At 49.3% G+C, this 13316-nt stretch overlaps 4 protein-coding genes across 4 annotated transcripts; 1 reads left to right on the top strand and 3 right to left on the bottom strand.

The window, feature by feature from the left end:
• Positions 1–517: 517 nt before the first annotated feature.
• Positions 518–1240, bottom strand: FSUBG_12286 (splicing factor 3A subunit 2; the record flags this gene model as incomplete). The annotated part of the gene is made up of 1 exon (XM_036677059.1): positions 518–1240. One exon carries the CDS (start codon positions 1238–1240, stop codon positions 518–520), a length of 723 nt encoding a protein of 240 aa, XP_036532231.1.
• A 339-nt stretch (positions 1241–1579) lies between these two features.
• On the bottom strand, positions 1580–2990 carry FSUBG_12285 (glutamate-1-semialdehyde 2 1-aminomutase; the record flags this gene model as incomplete). The annotated part of the gene is made up of 3 exons (XM_036677058.1): positions 1580–2185; positions 2235–2727; positions 2779–2990. 3 exons carry the CDS (start codon positions 2988–2990, stop codon positions 1580–1582), a joined length of 1311 nt encoding a protein of 436 aa, XP_036532230.1.
• Positions 2991–3779: 789 nt separating this feature from the next.
• FSUBG_12284 (nuclear GTPase) lies at positions 3780–5482 on the top strand (the record flags this gene model as incomplete). Its single annotated transcript, XM_036677057.1, has 2 exons — positions 3780–3807; positions 3876–5482. 2 exons carry the CDS (start codon positions 3780–3782, stop codon positions 5480–5482), a joined length of 1635 nt encoding a protein of 544 aa, XP_036532229.1.
• A 235-nt stretch (positions 5483–5717) lies between these two features.
• Positions 5718–8721, bottom strand: FSUBG_12283 (mitotic control dis3+; the record flags this gene model as incomplete). Its single annotated transcript, XM_036677056.1, has 2 exons — positions 5718–8473; positions 8526–8721. 2 exons carry the CDS (start codon positions 8719–8721, stop codon positions 5718–5720), a joined length of 2952 nt encoding a protein of 983 aa, XP_036532228.1.
• Positions 8722–13316: the final 4595 nt, after the last annotated feature.

The raw sequence follows: 13316 nt of genomic DNA, 5'->3' as shown, positions 1-13316 counted from the left end.
TTTTGATGATACTATGGTAGCAGGTCTGGTTCAGCTGGAGGGGCATACAAAGTCGGTCAGGACGTTTGCTGTCTGCAATTTGCATCGCATTATACAGGACATGTAACAAAACACGAGGTTTCCAGAACTGCTGTATAAGTCAACAATAACCTACTGAGGCAAAACAATATGAAGATGTATCGTGACAGTGCATGTATCTGAACTGGGCTGTTTGGGACAGGACATTTGAAATGCAGTCTATCATTTAACTATCTTGACGTCTCATTGAACTGCTGTGCCGTGATCACATGAGATTGAGTGATAAGTTATACATGAAATTGGGCAACCCGTATACAGTAACAAAGCTCTACTGGTGTGTATTTCGAGCCTTGGACACTTCAGACAGGATTATTGCACAGAAACAAAAAACGAGAGAAAACAAAAATAACCTGTGACGCCGTCCCATGACCCGGATGTCCTTTTCTTTACTCCCAAGATGCAAATAACCATGACCACCAGAGGGTCAGTGAACGGGCCATTACCTCCTTGCCATCAAACCAGGAGCCGCGTTGAAACGTTCCTCGCGCTCAGTCATAAACATGACTTGAATCCAATACTCCTTGGCATCCGGATCCCAAAAGGCAAACTGCTTGTCATCGCGCTTGTCAAGCTCACGGGCAGGAATTTTGAAGCCAACAGTCTCGTAAGGTTCGGCGGCGACGAGTAGGTATTGGAAGTTCTTGTCAGGCTCCTCAATGTGCTGAGTGAAGGCGTTCATGACCTGCCACTTGGGAGATGTTTCGGGGGTGGCATCGGGATATTGGAGCTGGAAGAGCAGACCCTGCTGACGGGAGACAGGGTCGCGGATCTTGGTGATCTTGTATCCCGGGCGCCCGATCTTTACGACGTTGCGACGTTGCGCGAAGCCTGCACCTGTGACTCCGATGGGGAGGCCAGTGGCAGGGTCAACGGCGCCTTGACGACCTTCTTTTTGCTCACGAGCAGCGCGACGGGCGAGGTTGGTCTGATGTTTCTTGCCCTGGGTATGAGCGAGGTAGGAGCCATCATTCTGATGGACAGTGAGACAAAGGCGGCACTCGAACGAGCCGACGTGATTCTTGAAGAAGTAGGGGTCCTTGTCGAGGTCGATGGTCTCGAGAGCGAGCTTGCGAAGACGTTCGCGACGGTCAGCGTTGGTGGCGGATTGAGAAGCGACACCTCCACCGCCGAATTTCGAGCCGGCGCGATTTTGGAAATCCATCGTCGGAGGGTTGTGGTGAGATGTGAGGAGTTGTGGCAGAGATTGAAAGGTTGGTTGGCGCGAGGGTTGACAAGGCAAAGAAAAGCGCGATTGAAAGTGGTTGTATGTATGGAGTTGTACTGAGAACTAGGGACCTTTACGTTGTAGTGAATAAAGAATTAAGTGGAGACGAAGGCAAGACAAGGTAAGGTGACGGGCCAATCAGACGCTGAATATGCGCTTGAACTAAGTTAGTACCCAACTTACCTATATCGACCATGTAACTTATATCATCTATCTATCAACCTGTATAACTTTTCGAACAGAAGTCAACAAAGATCTAATAATTACGAGTTGCGATTAGATTTTAACGATGTTGGCACGCTTAGAAACCCATGCCTCAACACAACTGACAAATCTATCAAACTCGTCCATGGGAGTGTCGAGCACCAAAGCCATGAATCCTCTTCGAACGACCCAGAACCCCTCCTCCATCATATCAAGCCAAAAGAGATCCCTCAAGGAATCGAATTCTTCGACTTGACCAGATCTTTCGATTACACGAGAACCGTCCTTGGGAAAATGGACCCCCATGATAGTGCCAATGCCAGTAAAGAGCACCCTTGTGCCCTTTGTTACTGCATTGAGTCGGTCCCTGAGCTCATCTCCAGATCTGGTGAATTGGACTGCAACCTCAGGCGTGTAGATCTTTGTTAGACCAGCGTAGCCAGCGTGTGTCACCAGAGTGTTGTTGTTAAAGGTGCCCGAATGCGAGAGAGCAGTGGGAAGCCGTGGATCAAAAGCAGCCATGATGTCTGCTCTACCGCCGAAAGCACCAAAAGCCAGGCCCCCGCCGAGATACTTTCCAAAGGTCTTGAGGTCTGGTTTGAGTCCCCTCATCTCGGAGATACCTCCCCCTGAGAGACGGGAGGTCATGACTTCGTCGATGATGAACAAGACGCCGGCCTGAACCTGTGAGTATACAAGATGGAGCTGACAGAGCACGTAGACTTACCCTTGAAGCAATCTCTTGTATGCCCTGAAGAAATTCTGGGTGTCCGGGAATACCACCCCCAGAGCCCTGCATCCCTTCCAACAACACTGCGGCAACACCCTCACTCTCGATAGCAGCACGAGCGCTGTCAAGGTCGTTGTATCTGGCCACGACCCAATCATCCAGGTCGACGTTGTTGGCCTCTGGCTGCCCCCCCTTGAAACCTATCACAGCACCATGATAGCCCCCACTGAAAGTGACGACTTTTCTTTTCTTGGTGAAAGCCCTGGCAGCTGCTAGAGCGTGGATGTTGGCCTCAGTACCAGAGTTGCAGAAGCGTACATGTTCCAGATCAAAGCGACTGCAGATTTGACGAGCGAATATCTGCTCTTGAGCTGTATTGCCACCAACATTCATGCCTACACTGTCAAGTACATCTCGAATAGCCGAGAGAATGACGGGGTTGGAATGCCCATAGAGAGCAGCCGTGAACTCGCCGGTGAAGTCTGTATAACTGTGTGATCTGTAAGCGGAATTGCTGGTTGCAATATTCCACAAGACTTACGTATGTCCATCCTCAGAAGTAATTTGATGGCCTTTGCCCGACTTGATCACAACGGGGAATGGACTCGCGTGCAGAACAGTCCTCGTGTTACCGCCGGGCATTGATTTGAGAGCCTCATCGTGAAGAGCCTTGGATCGAGGATTACGATCAATGTATCGAGTCGTGGCGGCCTCGAGTTCCGCCTGGATTTGCTGGATGAGTTCTGAAGACATGCTAGCTACTACCTACCTACTCAGGTGCTTATCGTGTTGACTTGAGTTGGCTTTTTAGTGTAAGTGTGTACTGGCATCCAAGAGACAAGGCTATGGATTATGTATGTTGTCTTAGAATCAGTTTCAGTTGATCGACTTTACAATGATACAGGCTCTTTCGCATTTCGGGAACCAGTGATAGTCATAGCATGCTGATATGTACCTAGCATGTTGTGGTGCTTTTCGGGTCTACCTCGATTTATTATCGGGTTTCGGGTCTGGCGTAGGCATAGATTCCACTGACGTATTTACAACGATCCAAAGTCAAGGAACTGCTAGAGCTATCATATGATCAACGGGTTGATGAGTTTAGATAATATTATACCGGAAGTCCTTGTGCCAAGTAAAGCCAATTACCTAGACCATACTTTACATATAATCACTACGAGATTCTCAACACAGACATTTATTAGTACCAGATATGGGAACATGAAGTCTCAAACTATTAAGGCAGACAAAACACCCAAAAGCATAGAATTCAATCTGAATTGGAATCTTTGACTCGTAACTTTATGATATGTTACATCGTTATAACTTATCTGTAAATACCTACCTTAGCTTAGCATGTCAACTCATCAATCTCAGGTTTCTCAAAGATACGTACCCTCCAAAGTGGGGGGAAAGCGGTCTGAAAAATAAAGCGGCAGAATTTGATATCCCACTTAATTTTTCAAACTTTTGGCCGAGACTACACCAGTAAACGAGAACAAGACAAGCCGATCACAGTAAAATCAAGTCAAAGATTTCACAATGGCCGGCTCAATTACCAAACCCAAGAGTAGGTCGAATCGACTTGGACAAACACCACCCGAACTTACTGTCTCCAATACTGATTTGATTGTCCAGAGCCCAAGTCTAAGCGAACTCCCGTTCGTCTTCGCCACAAGATCGAAAAGGCTTCCGCCGCAAAGCAAAAGAAGGAGCGCAAGTTAGCAAAGAAGAACCCGGAATGGCGATCAAAGTTAAAGAAGGACCCCGGTATCCCAAACCTGTTCCCCTACAAGGAGAAGCTGCTCCAAGAGATTGAAGAAAACCGTCTAAAGAAGGCCGAGGAGGCGCAAAGAAGAAAGGAGCTGGCCAAGGCTGCAAAGACGGGCTCCAAGGACGAGGCGGCAACAACCGATGTACAGGTCGATGTTGGCGACGAGATGGACGAGGACGGCATGGACGAGGATATCGACGAGTCAAACCCCATGGCTGCGCTTATCGCCAGCGCCCGCGCTGCCGCTGCTACCTATGATCGACAACTCGCTGACGACGATGATATGGATGAGGACGAGGATAGCGACGATTCCGACAACGACCGTGGCCCCGAGATGTCCATTGGCCAGGCCTCATCGAGAAAGACCTACGACAGAGTCTTCAAGCAAGTCGTTGAGCAGGCCGATGTTGTTCTTTATGTCCTTGACGCTCGCGATCCCGAGGGCACCCGCTCTCGCGAGGTTGAGCGCCAGATCATGGCTGCCGCAGCTGGCGGCAAGCGACTGATCCTCGTCATCAACAAGGTCGATCTCATTCCTCCCAAGGTTCTGCGAGACTGGCTTATCTACCTGCGACGATACTTCCCTACTCTACCTCTCCGAGCCTCTGGCGCTGCTCCCAACGCCCACACCTTTAACCATCGCGATCTGACCGTCCAGAGCACCTCCGCCACGCTCTTCAAAGCCCTCAAGAGCTTTGCCGCCAGCCGACAACTCAAGCGCGCCGTCTCTGTTGGTGTCATCGGTTATCCTAACGTCGGCAAGAGCTCTGTTATCAACGCTCTTCTTTCAAGGATGAGCGGCAAGGGTGGCAGCTCTTCCAAAGCTTGCCCTGCCGGTGCCGAGGCCGGTGTTACCACGAGTATTCGCTCTGTCAAGATCGACAGCAAGCTCACTCTTCTCGACTCCCCCGGTGTTGTTTTCCCTTCATCGTCTTCCACCCAATCTGCTGGTCTTGTTTCTCTAAAGAACGCCACTGAGGCACATGCTCACTTGGTTCTCCTCAACGCCGTGCCCCCCAAGCAGATCGACGATCCAATGCCCGCCGTGACTCTTCTCCTGAAGCGTCTGTCAGCTTCTCCCGATCTCATGCAGAAGCTCACAAGTGTCTACGATATTCCTGCCCTCCTCCCTGATCGTACCGATGGTGACATCACCACCGACTTCCTCGTCCAAGTCGCCCGCAAGAGAGGCCGCCTTGGCCGTGGCGGTATTCCTAACCTCTCTGCTGCTGCTATGACAGTCGTCACTGACTGGCGAGACGGCCGCATCCAGGGTTGGGTTGAGCCTCCTGTTCTAGCTGTCGAGTCTACAACCACCGCATCCAAGTCGGCCATCAAGAACGCTGGCGAGGACGAGGTTGCTGCTGACCAGAAGCAAATCGTGACCGAATGGGCGGCCGAGTTCAAGCTCGAGGGCCTATGGGGTGACGATGAGGGCAGTGCCGAAGCCGCCGATGCTATGGAGCAGTAAAGAAAATGTGTTTCAGCGGTTTTGTTCGGCAAAATGACAGAAAGGTTTAACATGAGTTCTTCACTGGAAAGTTTGGCGTTTCATGGATCTGGTAGAACGGTTAATATCCGTGCATATACATTCGTAAAAAAACAATTTGTCTTCCCAAAACTCCTACATGGTTTGCCAAGTGAGTCGTAGATTATGCATGATGCCGTATACCTCCCAACCAAACCCAGCTTTTGTTCGTCTATATCTATGCCTCGATCAATTCCATCTTGACGCCGCGTTTGCCTGTCATCTCATCCTTCTCGTCACGGACTCTAACCCTGACTTTTTGGAAAAGCTCTACCTTGATCTCGCGGCTTCCCTTGGTTGTAAGCGTGTATGTCTCTGCGTCGTACTCGGCCTCGGGCTCAGGCTCTGCAAGGTCTCGAAGGCGGATCAGGCCCTCTGTACCAAAGCGTGGAACAAGAACGACGAAGCCGTTGCTGAAAATCTTCATCACGAACGCGTCTTCCTCAGCAACCTTGCCCTTCAGGGCTTGGCCGACATAGTAGGCGATGCTGGCGCGACCGGCCATCTGAGCATTGCGGTGGCGCACGTTGATGTTCTTACAGACAGCCTCAAGGCGACCTCGGCTGCGGACATTAGGGTGTATGGCCTCGTAGTCGATGGCAGCAGCGAGCTGTCTGTGGGCAAGAAGATCGGCGTAACGGCGAATGGGAGAGGTGAAATGAGTGTAGATCTCTGAAGCAAGACCGTAATGGCGGAATTCAGGATAGGCCTGTGTTCCAGAGCAGAAATACTCTGCACTCATCATGCAGCGAGTAGCCATGATACGCACAAGGGTGTTGAAGAATGGCTCCTTGGGGTCCACGCACTGATCTAGAGAATCGGCAAGGGCCTTGCTGGAGTCGGTCCGCAACTCCATGCCACGCTTGGTGCGGAGCTGGTTTGAAAGCTCGTCAAAGTTTGTCTTTGGGGGAGCCGCGTGACGACGGAGAATGGCGGTTTGAGGAAATGCTTCATAGATCTTGGCTGCAACGCTAACGTTGGCAAATAACATGAACTCTTCGACGAGAGAGTTTGTATCGAGAAGCTGCTTTGTCTTGACATCAATAGGGTCAGACGTCTCAGATTCAGTTTGCACCTTGACTTCTGGGGAAGAGAGGCTCAGGGCACCAGCATCCATTCGCTTCTTCTTTAATTTCTTGGATAACATGAGAAGCATGCGCATTCCCTTGGTAAGATCGTCTTGCTGAGACTCATCGTCGATTCGCAACTGGGCCTGTTCGTAGCTGAACGCTTCTCGAGATTTGATGACAGACTTAGTGAAGCGAACATTGACGATGTCAGCATTATCGTTCAGCTCCCAGAGCACCGAGAATGCAAATCGCTCGACGTAAGGCTTGAGCGAGCAAAGATCCGTACCGAGAAGAGGAGGCAGCATATCGATACGCTTATCGACGAGATAGACTGTGGTACCCCGGATACTGGCTTCAGTATCCATGGCGTTGGCAGGCTTGACAAAGTTGGACACGTCGGCGATGTGAACACCAACTTCATAGTTCCCGTTAGGGAGCTGCTTGGCATGCAGAGCATCATCGATATCCTGGCACCCAACAGGGTCGATACTGCAGATGAGAAGACCTCGGAGATCTTCTCTCTGCCTCCAGCCAGGATCTTCCAGGCTTGTCGGCACTCTCCAGTCATGTCCCTCTCTGGGAAGGCAGTCCAATACGGTCTTGGGAAAAGGCCGATATTGCACATCCCACTCCAGCAACAGAGCTTCGGTCTCGGCCGATTTGGTCTCTAGCTCACCCAAAGATCGCACAAAATGTCCGATAGGATGTCTTGAGTCGCGCTCCCAGGCATCAATAGTTACCAACAGGCGCTTGCCAAGAAGGTCAGCAACCTGTCGCGTACGAAGGCGGATTTTGGGAATCTTCTTGTCCATTGGGATGAGGAAAACGCTATCCTGCTTGCGACCTTGGCTGGAACCCTTACTGGCTGACGATGGGTCGATATGACCAACATATTGACGCCAATTGCGCTTGATAACACCCACAACCTTGGCCGTAGGCTGAGGCTTGCTCTCCGATGCACTCTTCTGAGTCTTCTTGACCTGCTCTTGCAAGGCCTTTCGCTCCTTTTCAGATACGAGATCCTGGCTTTCTTCCACATCTGCATTCTCGTTCTTGGTGATTGCGTCCTCCTCAATGATCTTTGTCGAGGGTTCTTTCCACTGATCTTGAGGAAGAACTTCAACGACCACAACATCACCATCAACGGCTCGGTTGATGTTTTCGCGACCCAATACGAGAAGAGGTTTGGGGAACGCCGGTACTTTGATTGAACCTTCGAGGTAGTTATATGGCGACACGTTGAAGATTCCTTGATGCATCAACCCTGCCTTGACTCCAGTCATCATCCTTGACAGGGTAAAGTATTCAGGGTAAAGCATCTGGCCCTGCTTCTTAAAAGACTCTTGGTTTTGAGCTTCTGCGACTAAATCTAGTAGCCTCTCGCCATCTTCGAGGCCACTCACGTAGTCCCGGAGACAAGATGCATGAAGCCCCTCCTCCTTGGCCTTGCGAAGGTTCTCACGATCATCGCTAAGCATCACTACTGCGGGCAGATTTTTCGCCTTTGTCCTGGTAAGATGCTCGCCGTACCACTTGACGGCTAACCGCACAGCTCTGTCATTTCTGTCGTTCACAGTCTCATTTGCCTGACGGTGGACGAATGTCTCGAGCCTAAAGTCGTTAAAAAAGACGTAAAATCTCTTGTCCTCGCTCTTTGTGAGCCCCACTAGACGGTTGTAGAGTGGTAATGACCGATTTCGCAACTCCTCGAGTACTGTTTGCAGGATGATAACATCGTAGAAAGCTGAGCTCTGCTCGAAAAGATCCATTGCGTTAAGCAACGCGTTAGTATCAGGTACCAGGTAATGGCCCTGGGGGAAGGTCTTGGTGCCTGCTGGCTTGTCCGAGAGCACAAAAGGCTGAGCTACAATACTCATTAATATACTAGACGAGTCAGGCGAAAGAAATAGTCTCACCTTGCTGAGCGGCATTTCTAGGGGCATCCTGAAGACAAGCTTTGCAGAGCTTGGAAGAGCAGGGGATGTCAGTTCGTAAGTAGACTTCTCTCACGATTTTCTGCACTTTGCCACTCCGGGTTGATCGCACGTAGACCTTGCTCGAGATGTTTGAGGCCAGAGAATCTGTCTCGGTGGATCTTTTTAAGCTCGCCATCTTTGACAGGCTGCTTTTCTCGCGGCGTGGTAAAGTTAGGAGTAGATAATAATGATGAAAAGACTGTTGATCGCAAAGCGTTCGAGTAGGCGATGGTGGGGCGCTTATCGATAAGTCAGCAATTGTTCATGTTCTTCGAGGTCCTGCGAACGAGCAAGAATCTTGGTAGTACCTTAGTCTTAAGGGCTATTACCTCCTGGAGGGCGAGAAAAAAAAAGGAAGAGAAAGTCTCTCTCTGTATGGGCTGTAAAGAGGTACTGTACCTAGATGATGATTCCCATCACTTCTTTCCCTTTCTTGGAAATGTTTACCAGATCCTTATCACATGACGATGAAGTCACGTGCTTCGAACTTCACTTCACTTCACTTCACCTTCCCCTTAGATCTTCTATCTACAGATTACGTTTCATACAGAATTCGAAGCCTTGAGACCAGGAGCTTGAAATTTAAACAAGAACAGAGTATGTTCATGATATCTGAAACAATATTCGTAGTCCCGGAAGTATACTACCAAGCTGCTGCTGCTTTCTCCATCTGCTAAATACACACAACTTAGACATATACGAGCCGACAGTCGCATGCTATTCTAATCCACAGAATCCATAGCTTCTCCCCATATCTCGAATATCTCATTGGAACTCATTTTCATCAATGGAGAAAAGGGTAATCCATTGGATTTTGCCTTAGTTGCACTCAGAGCCGCCAGTCAAGAGCCTTCAAGGTCTGGTCAACGAGACCACAAGCTACATGTCAGCTTTCAACAGCCTGTATGAACCAATCATATAAGTCTTATTGAGATGATGTGTCAAAGGGACAGATCCACAGTCTTCGATGTATACACACGGTTATGTTATCCCACCCGCCCTCTAGGTTGCGCTCCGTTTTCCATCTCCGACATGGGCTCAGAGACGTGTCTTTCCTCAAAGCCTGTTACATGATAAGGCATGATAGACAGGATTCAATGTCTAGCAGAGTCTCGGTAAGGAAATGCTGTTAGCAGCTACGGCCCAGTACTGTATCCGGCAAAGTCTTACTATCAGCATGGATATGAGCCAGGAAGCGTTAAAATATTACAAGGAGAAAGTTTGGCCATGAAGTGCTACAATTCCTTAGGGGGTATGTTTATCGCTGTGTGAGGTGTCAAGGCTCGCACTTTTTACCCTCTCACGAACGTCGGATCCCGAGTCGTATTAGCAAGAGCTTACCAGGAAGATGGCCAAGCACCAAATGCTCACCCGGCTCGAAAAGATACAGCTTCTATATCCTGAGGGTCTCGCCAACAATCAAGAAGTTTGGAAGCACCCTCAGATTGGGTTTGCAGTCCAACATACGCTGCGTCATGGAGGTCAAAATGCATGCGCCTCAGGGGTTGAGCATACTGCAAAACAGAAGAAACCACTAACATCATTCTCAGAGGTGGTACCCTAAGTAAAGCAGCTCTTTCGGTGCTTCCGTCTCCTGTGCATTCCTCGAGTCAAATTTCACGGTTTAATACAGAAAGGATTCTCAGCTGATAATGCACCGGCTGCTTCGGGGGGCCAGAACCGACAGGTTTGCCTGATGTGACTTGAAATCAATGTTACAGCGATGGACATATTTGACAGCCAGCCTCAATATGCAGGTAGCGTCCTGAACCAATGGCAATCACGCTATGCGCTGTCATGAGAAGCATTGATACGGAAAAGGATCGACCTGGCAAAGCCTCTTCAGGCTCCGAGGGTTCACAAGGATATCGCAGGGCAGCCAAGCCCATCAGTAGAACTTCTCGACAGATGTTCTTGCCCTGTCATCATTATATTCTTCCCACAGACCTGGGACATTGAGTCACACATGATCATGTTGAGTTGGCTTCTGCCCGACCATTGGCCCTAGCCACCTACAATATCATTCAAACATCCTATCTACAACACAGAATAGAACTTGACGAGCATAAAACTATCGCTCGGTTCGTTCTAATCTCTACTCCACCGTTTCGCCCGATGGAGGCAAGTTACTGTGTTTGCAAAGTGTACTATGGCTGGCGATATGAAGTCTGTGCGAAGTATGAGAGGGATATCACAACGATAGTGGCAAATTCTAATATTAGCAAAGTTTTCGAGAGATAGCCGACAGGGCCTGAGGGCAACAGTGACCATCGGGGCTTACTGCAGTCGCGACATTGCTGTCATCAATATCCCTGTAGCATATTGCTATGATTAAGGCTACCATTACTGATACGCTTCAAGATTTCGAGCATATACTGGCAAACCAAGCAACTCACTCCGGAAGGGCTGCCACAGCCTTCAAGGCTGGGAATGGTATTGTGTGACAATATATCGATATGGCCGTTCTTCACCTTAATAAGTCTGCCTGGTGGGGACAGATGCAACCAGCCGAAATATTTCTGCCAACTACAAAGCTTTGGTTGTTGCACATTGACGGGCTTTAACAGCGTGACGACTAGGCTATTCGAGCCGATTTTCAGCTTTGATTTGTGAATTAATCGATACTTCAACCAGTTTAGACGAGCGTTGAGTTGCGCATTTCCAGGCGTGGCTGCGGCCGGTGAGCAGAACCCAGGACAACGCGTCGATCCATGTGATGGCGAAGGGGTAGCAGCAGGCTGCTGTATTAGGAAATGCATGACGCCGGGTACTGTTAGGCCCGGGGGGGTTGTTCAAGTCTGAGAAGCGGCGCGCGTCGGAGACGAGCTCACGGGGTCGCGTTTAGCGTGCAATAAGAGCTCGTAAGAAACAAGAGGATGTATGTCCTCAAAGAGAGTTTGCATTCGAGCATGAGAGGAATATGATCTCCTCCTCCTGGCTACGCAGGGCTCAACATCAATATATGGTGGATAACTTATACAAAGCATGTCACTTTGCTTTCATGCCACAATGTATCTCAAGAGCATGGCGCGCGTCGTAGAAAAGGAAGCCTCAAGGCAAACACTTGAACATGTCCATGGTAAGGACTTACTTGGTGAACAGGAACTATCATTCTGCCACTGGATGGAATCAGGCATCGACGGCAACGAATAGGAAAAGATTCAAATCGGATTGCTGGACTTTGAACCATCTGAAGAACAAGCACATCGTAAAAAGGACAGGGGCCTGGGTGTGAGGCTATTGGAATGAGGGCCGAGACAAACGCCTCTTGTTGGTAGCCAGGAATCGGCCGCACGGACTGATGTGATTGGTTTCGTACTCGCAAGTCAGCCAGAAAGACGAAGTTTCCAGCCGGTCAGGCGTCACAAGACAGAGAGCCGAGGACAGATTAGCAAGGATGATACATCAGCATGATGCAATGCGGGCCCGGATTTATGAAGAAGACACATTGACTCAGGTATTGTCAGCGGGCTAAGAGAGACAATGGCGAATCAGTTATTCAAAGAATCGAGAAACCGCGCAAGATGAAGGAGATGGCATCCAGCCAGCCAGCCAAACAAAACGGGAGGTTAAAATCGTTAAATTGTACCTCTGGGACGCGAGACCAGGATCTGGCGAGGGGAAAGTCAGCCACTTGACGGTGATTTTCCACAAGAGATTAGGCCGAGGCGAAGAGACTGGGGGTCCGGCGCCGGCAAGGTTTCACGTGCGGGCCGGCCGGGAAAGCAACCTCATACGACGTTTGCCAGTGATCTACAAGCGAGATTTTTACGTTACGGTTTAAGGCAGGTACTGAAGTTCAAGGTCCATGTTTAGGGCGCCTTTGGCTTGATGTGTTTGGTAGACGACGGCTGAGTGATGGGCGAACCATGACGACGCAACAAAGACCAATGAGATTTCGCTAGGGATTCGTGCCACAGTATGAGAAAAAAAAAAAAAAAGAAAGAAAGAAAAAAAAAAACAAGCTTGAGGATGAGGCTCAAAGATACCAACGGCTGAACGGTTCCGTAGATGACAGGTCGTTGGAGCATGGAATAAAAGCCGCGGTGGGCCAAGTCAAACATAGTCGAGGTGGATCAGTTTGTTGATCGATATCGGTAGCCCACGCCTATCAATGATGAACGGGAACTGTGGCTTGTTAGTTCGTAGGTGTGCAAACCGTCTGTGGATATGAGCTGAGCATCACGAGGGAGCGCGGGGCACAGATGTCTCTCCCATTCCCAGAAGGTGAAGGGCCATGCTTCTCGCGTATCTCGTCTACGACCTTAGGTCAATCCATGGGCCACCGCGGAGACAGCAATCCCTGGGGTCCAGGTTGGGGTCACGGTGGATGGGTCTGTGTATGTACATGGGGGACATGAAGATCCCGGATCTGGAGAAGCTTTGGGAGCACTCGCATGGCTAACATAGTAGCATAGGTAGCGGGCTAGGCGGGTCTCCCTACCTGTCTATGGAGAGACGCAGCCTCTCGCTGGCCATGGCATTTCTCCATGATTATACGGAGGTTAGGCCGAAAAGTCTTTGCCTACGCTAAAATCAATAAAAGTAAGGTAAAAGAGCCAGTACTTTAAAATATTTATTTTTATAGCAAATAATCCTTACTTTTTAAGTACTTATTTCTACCTTTAATTTTTATAATTTTTTTAATATATATAGGAATTCTTTTTATTTACTCCTTAATTTTTAATTATAAAAGGTTATTTTATATAGCCTTTTACTTATAAATAGCTT

The sequence above is a fragment of the Fusarium subglutinans genome (assembly GCF_013396075.1).
Source record: "Fusarium subglutinans strain NRRL 66333 chromosome Unknown NRRL66333_c0000260, whole genome shotgun sequence".
Classification (NCBI taxonomy): Eukaryota; Fungi; Ascomycota; class Sordariomycetes; order Hypocreales; family Nectriaceae; genus Fusarium; species Fusarium subglutinans.
This window is presented reverse-complemented; position numbering and strand designations above follow the sequence as displayed.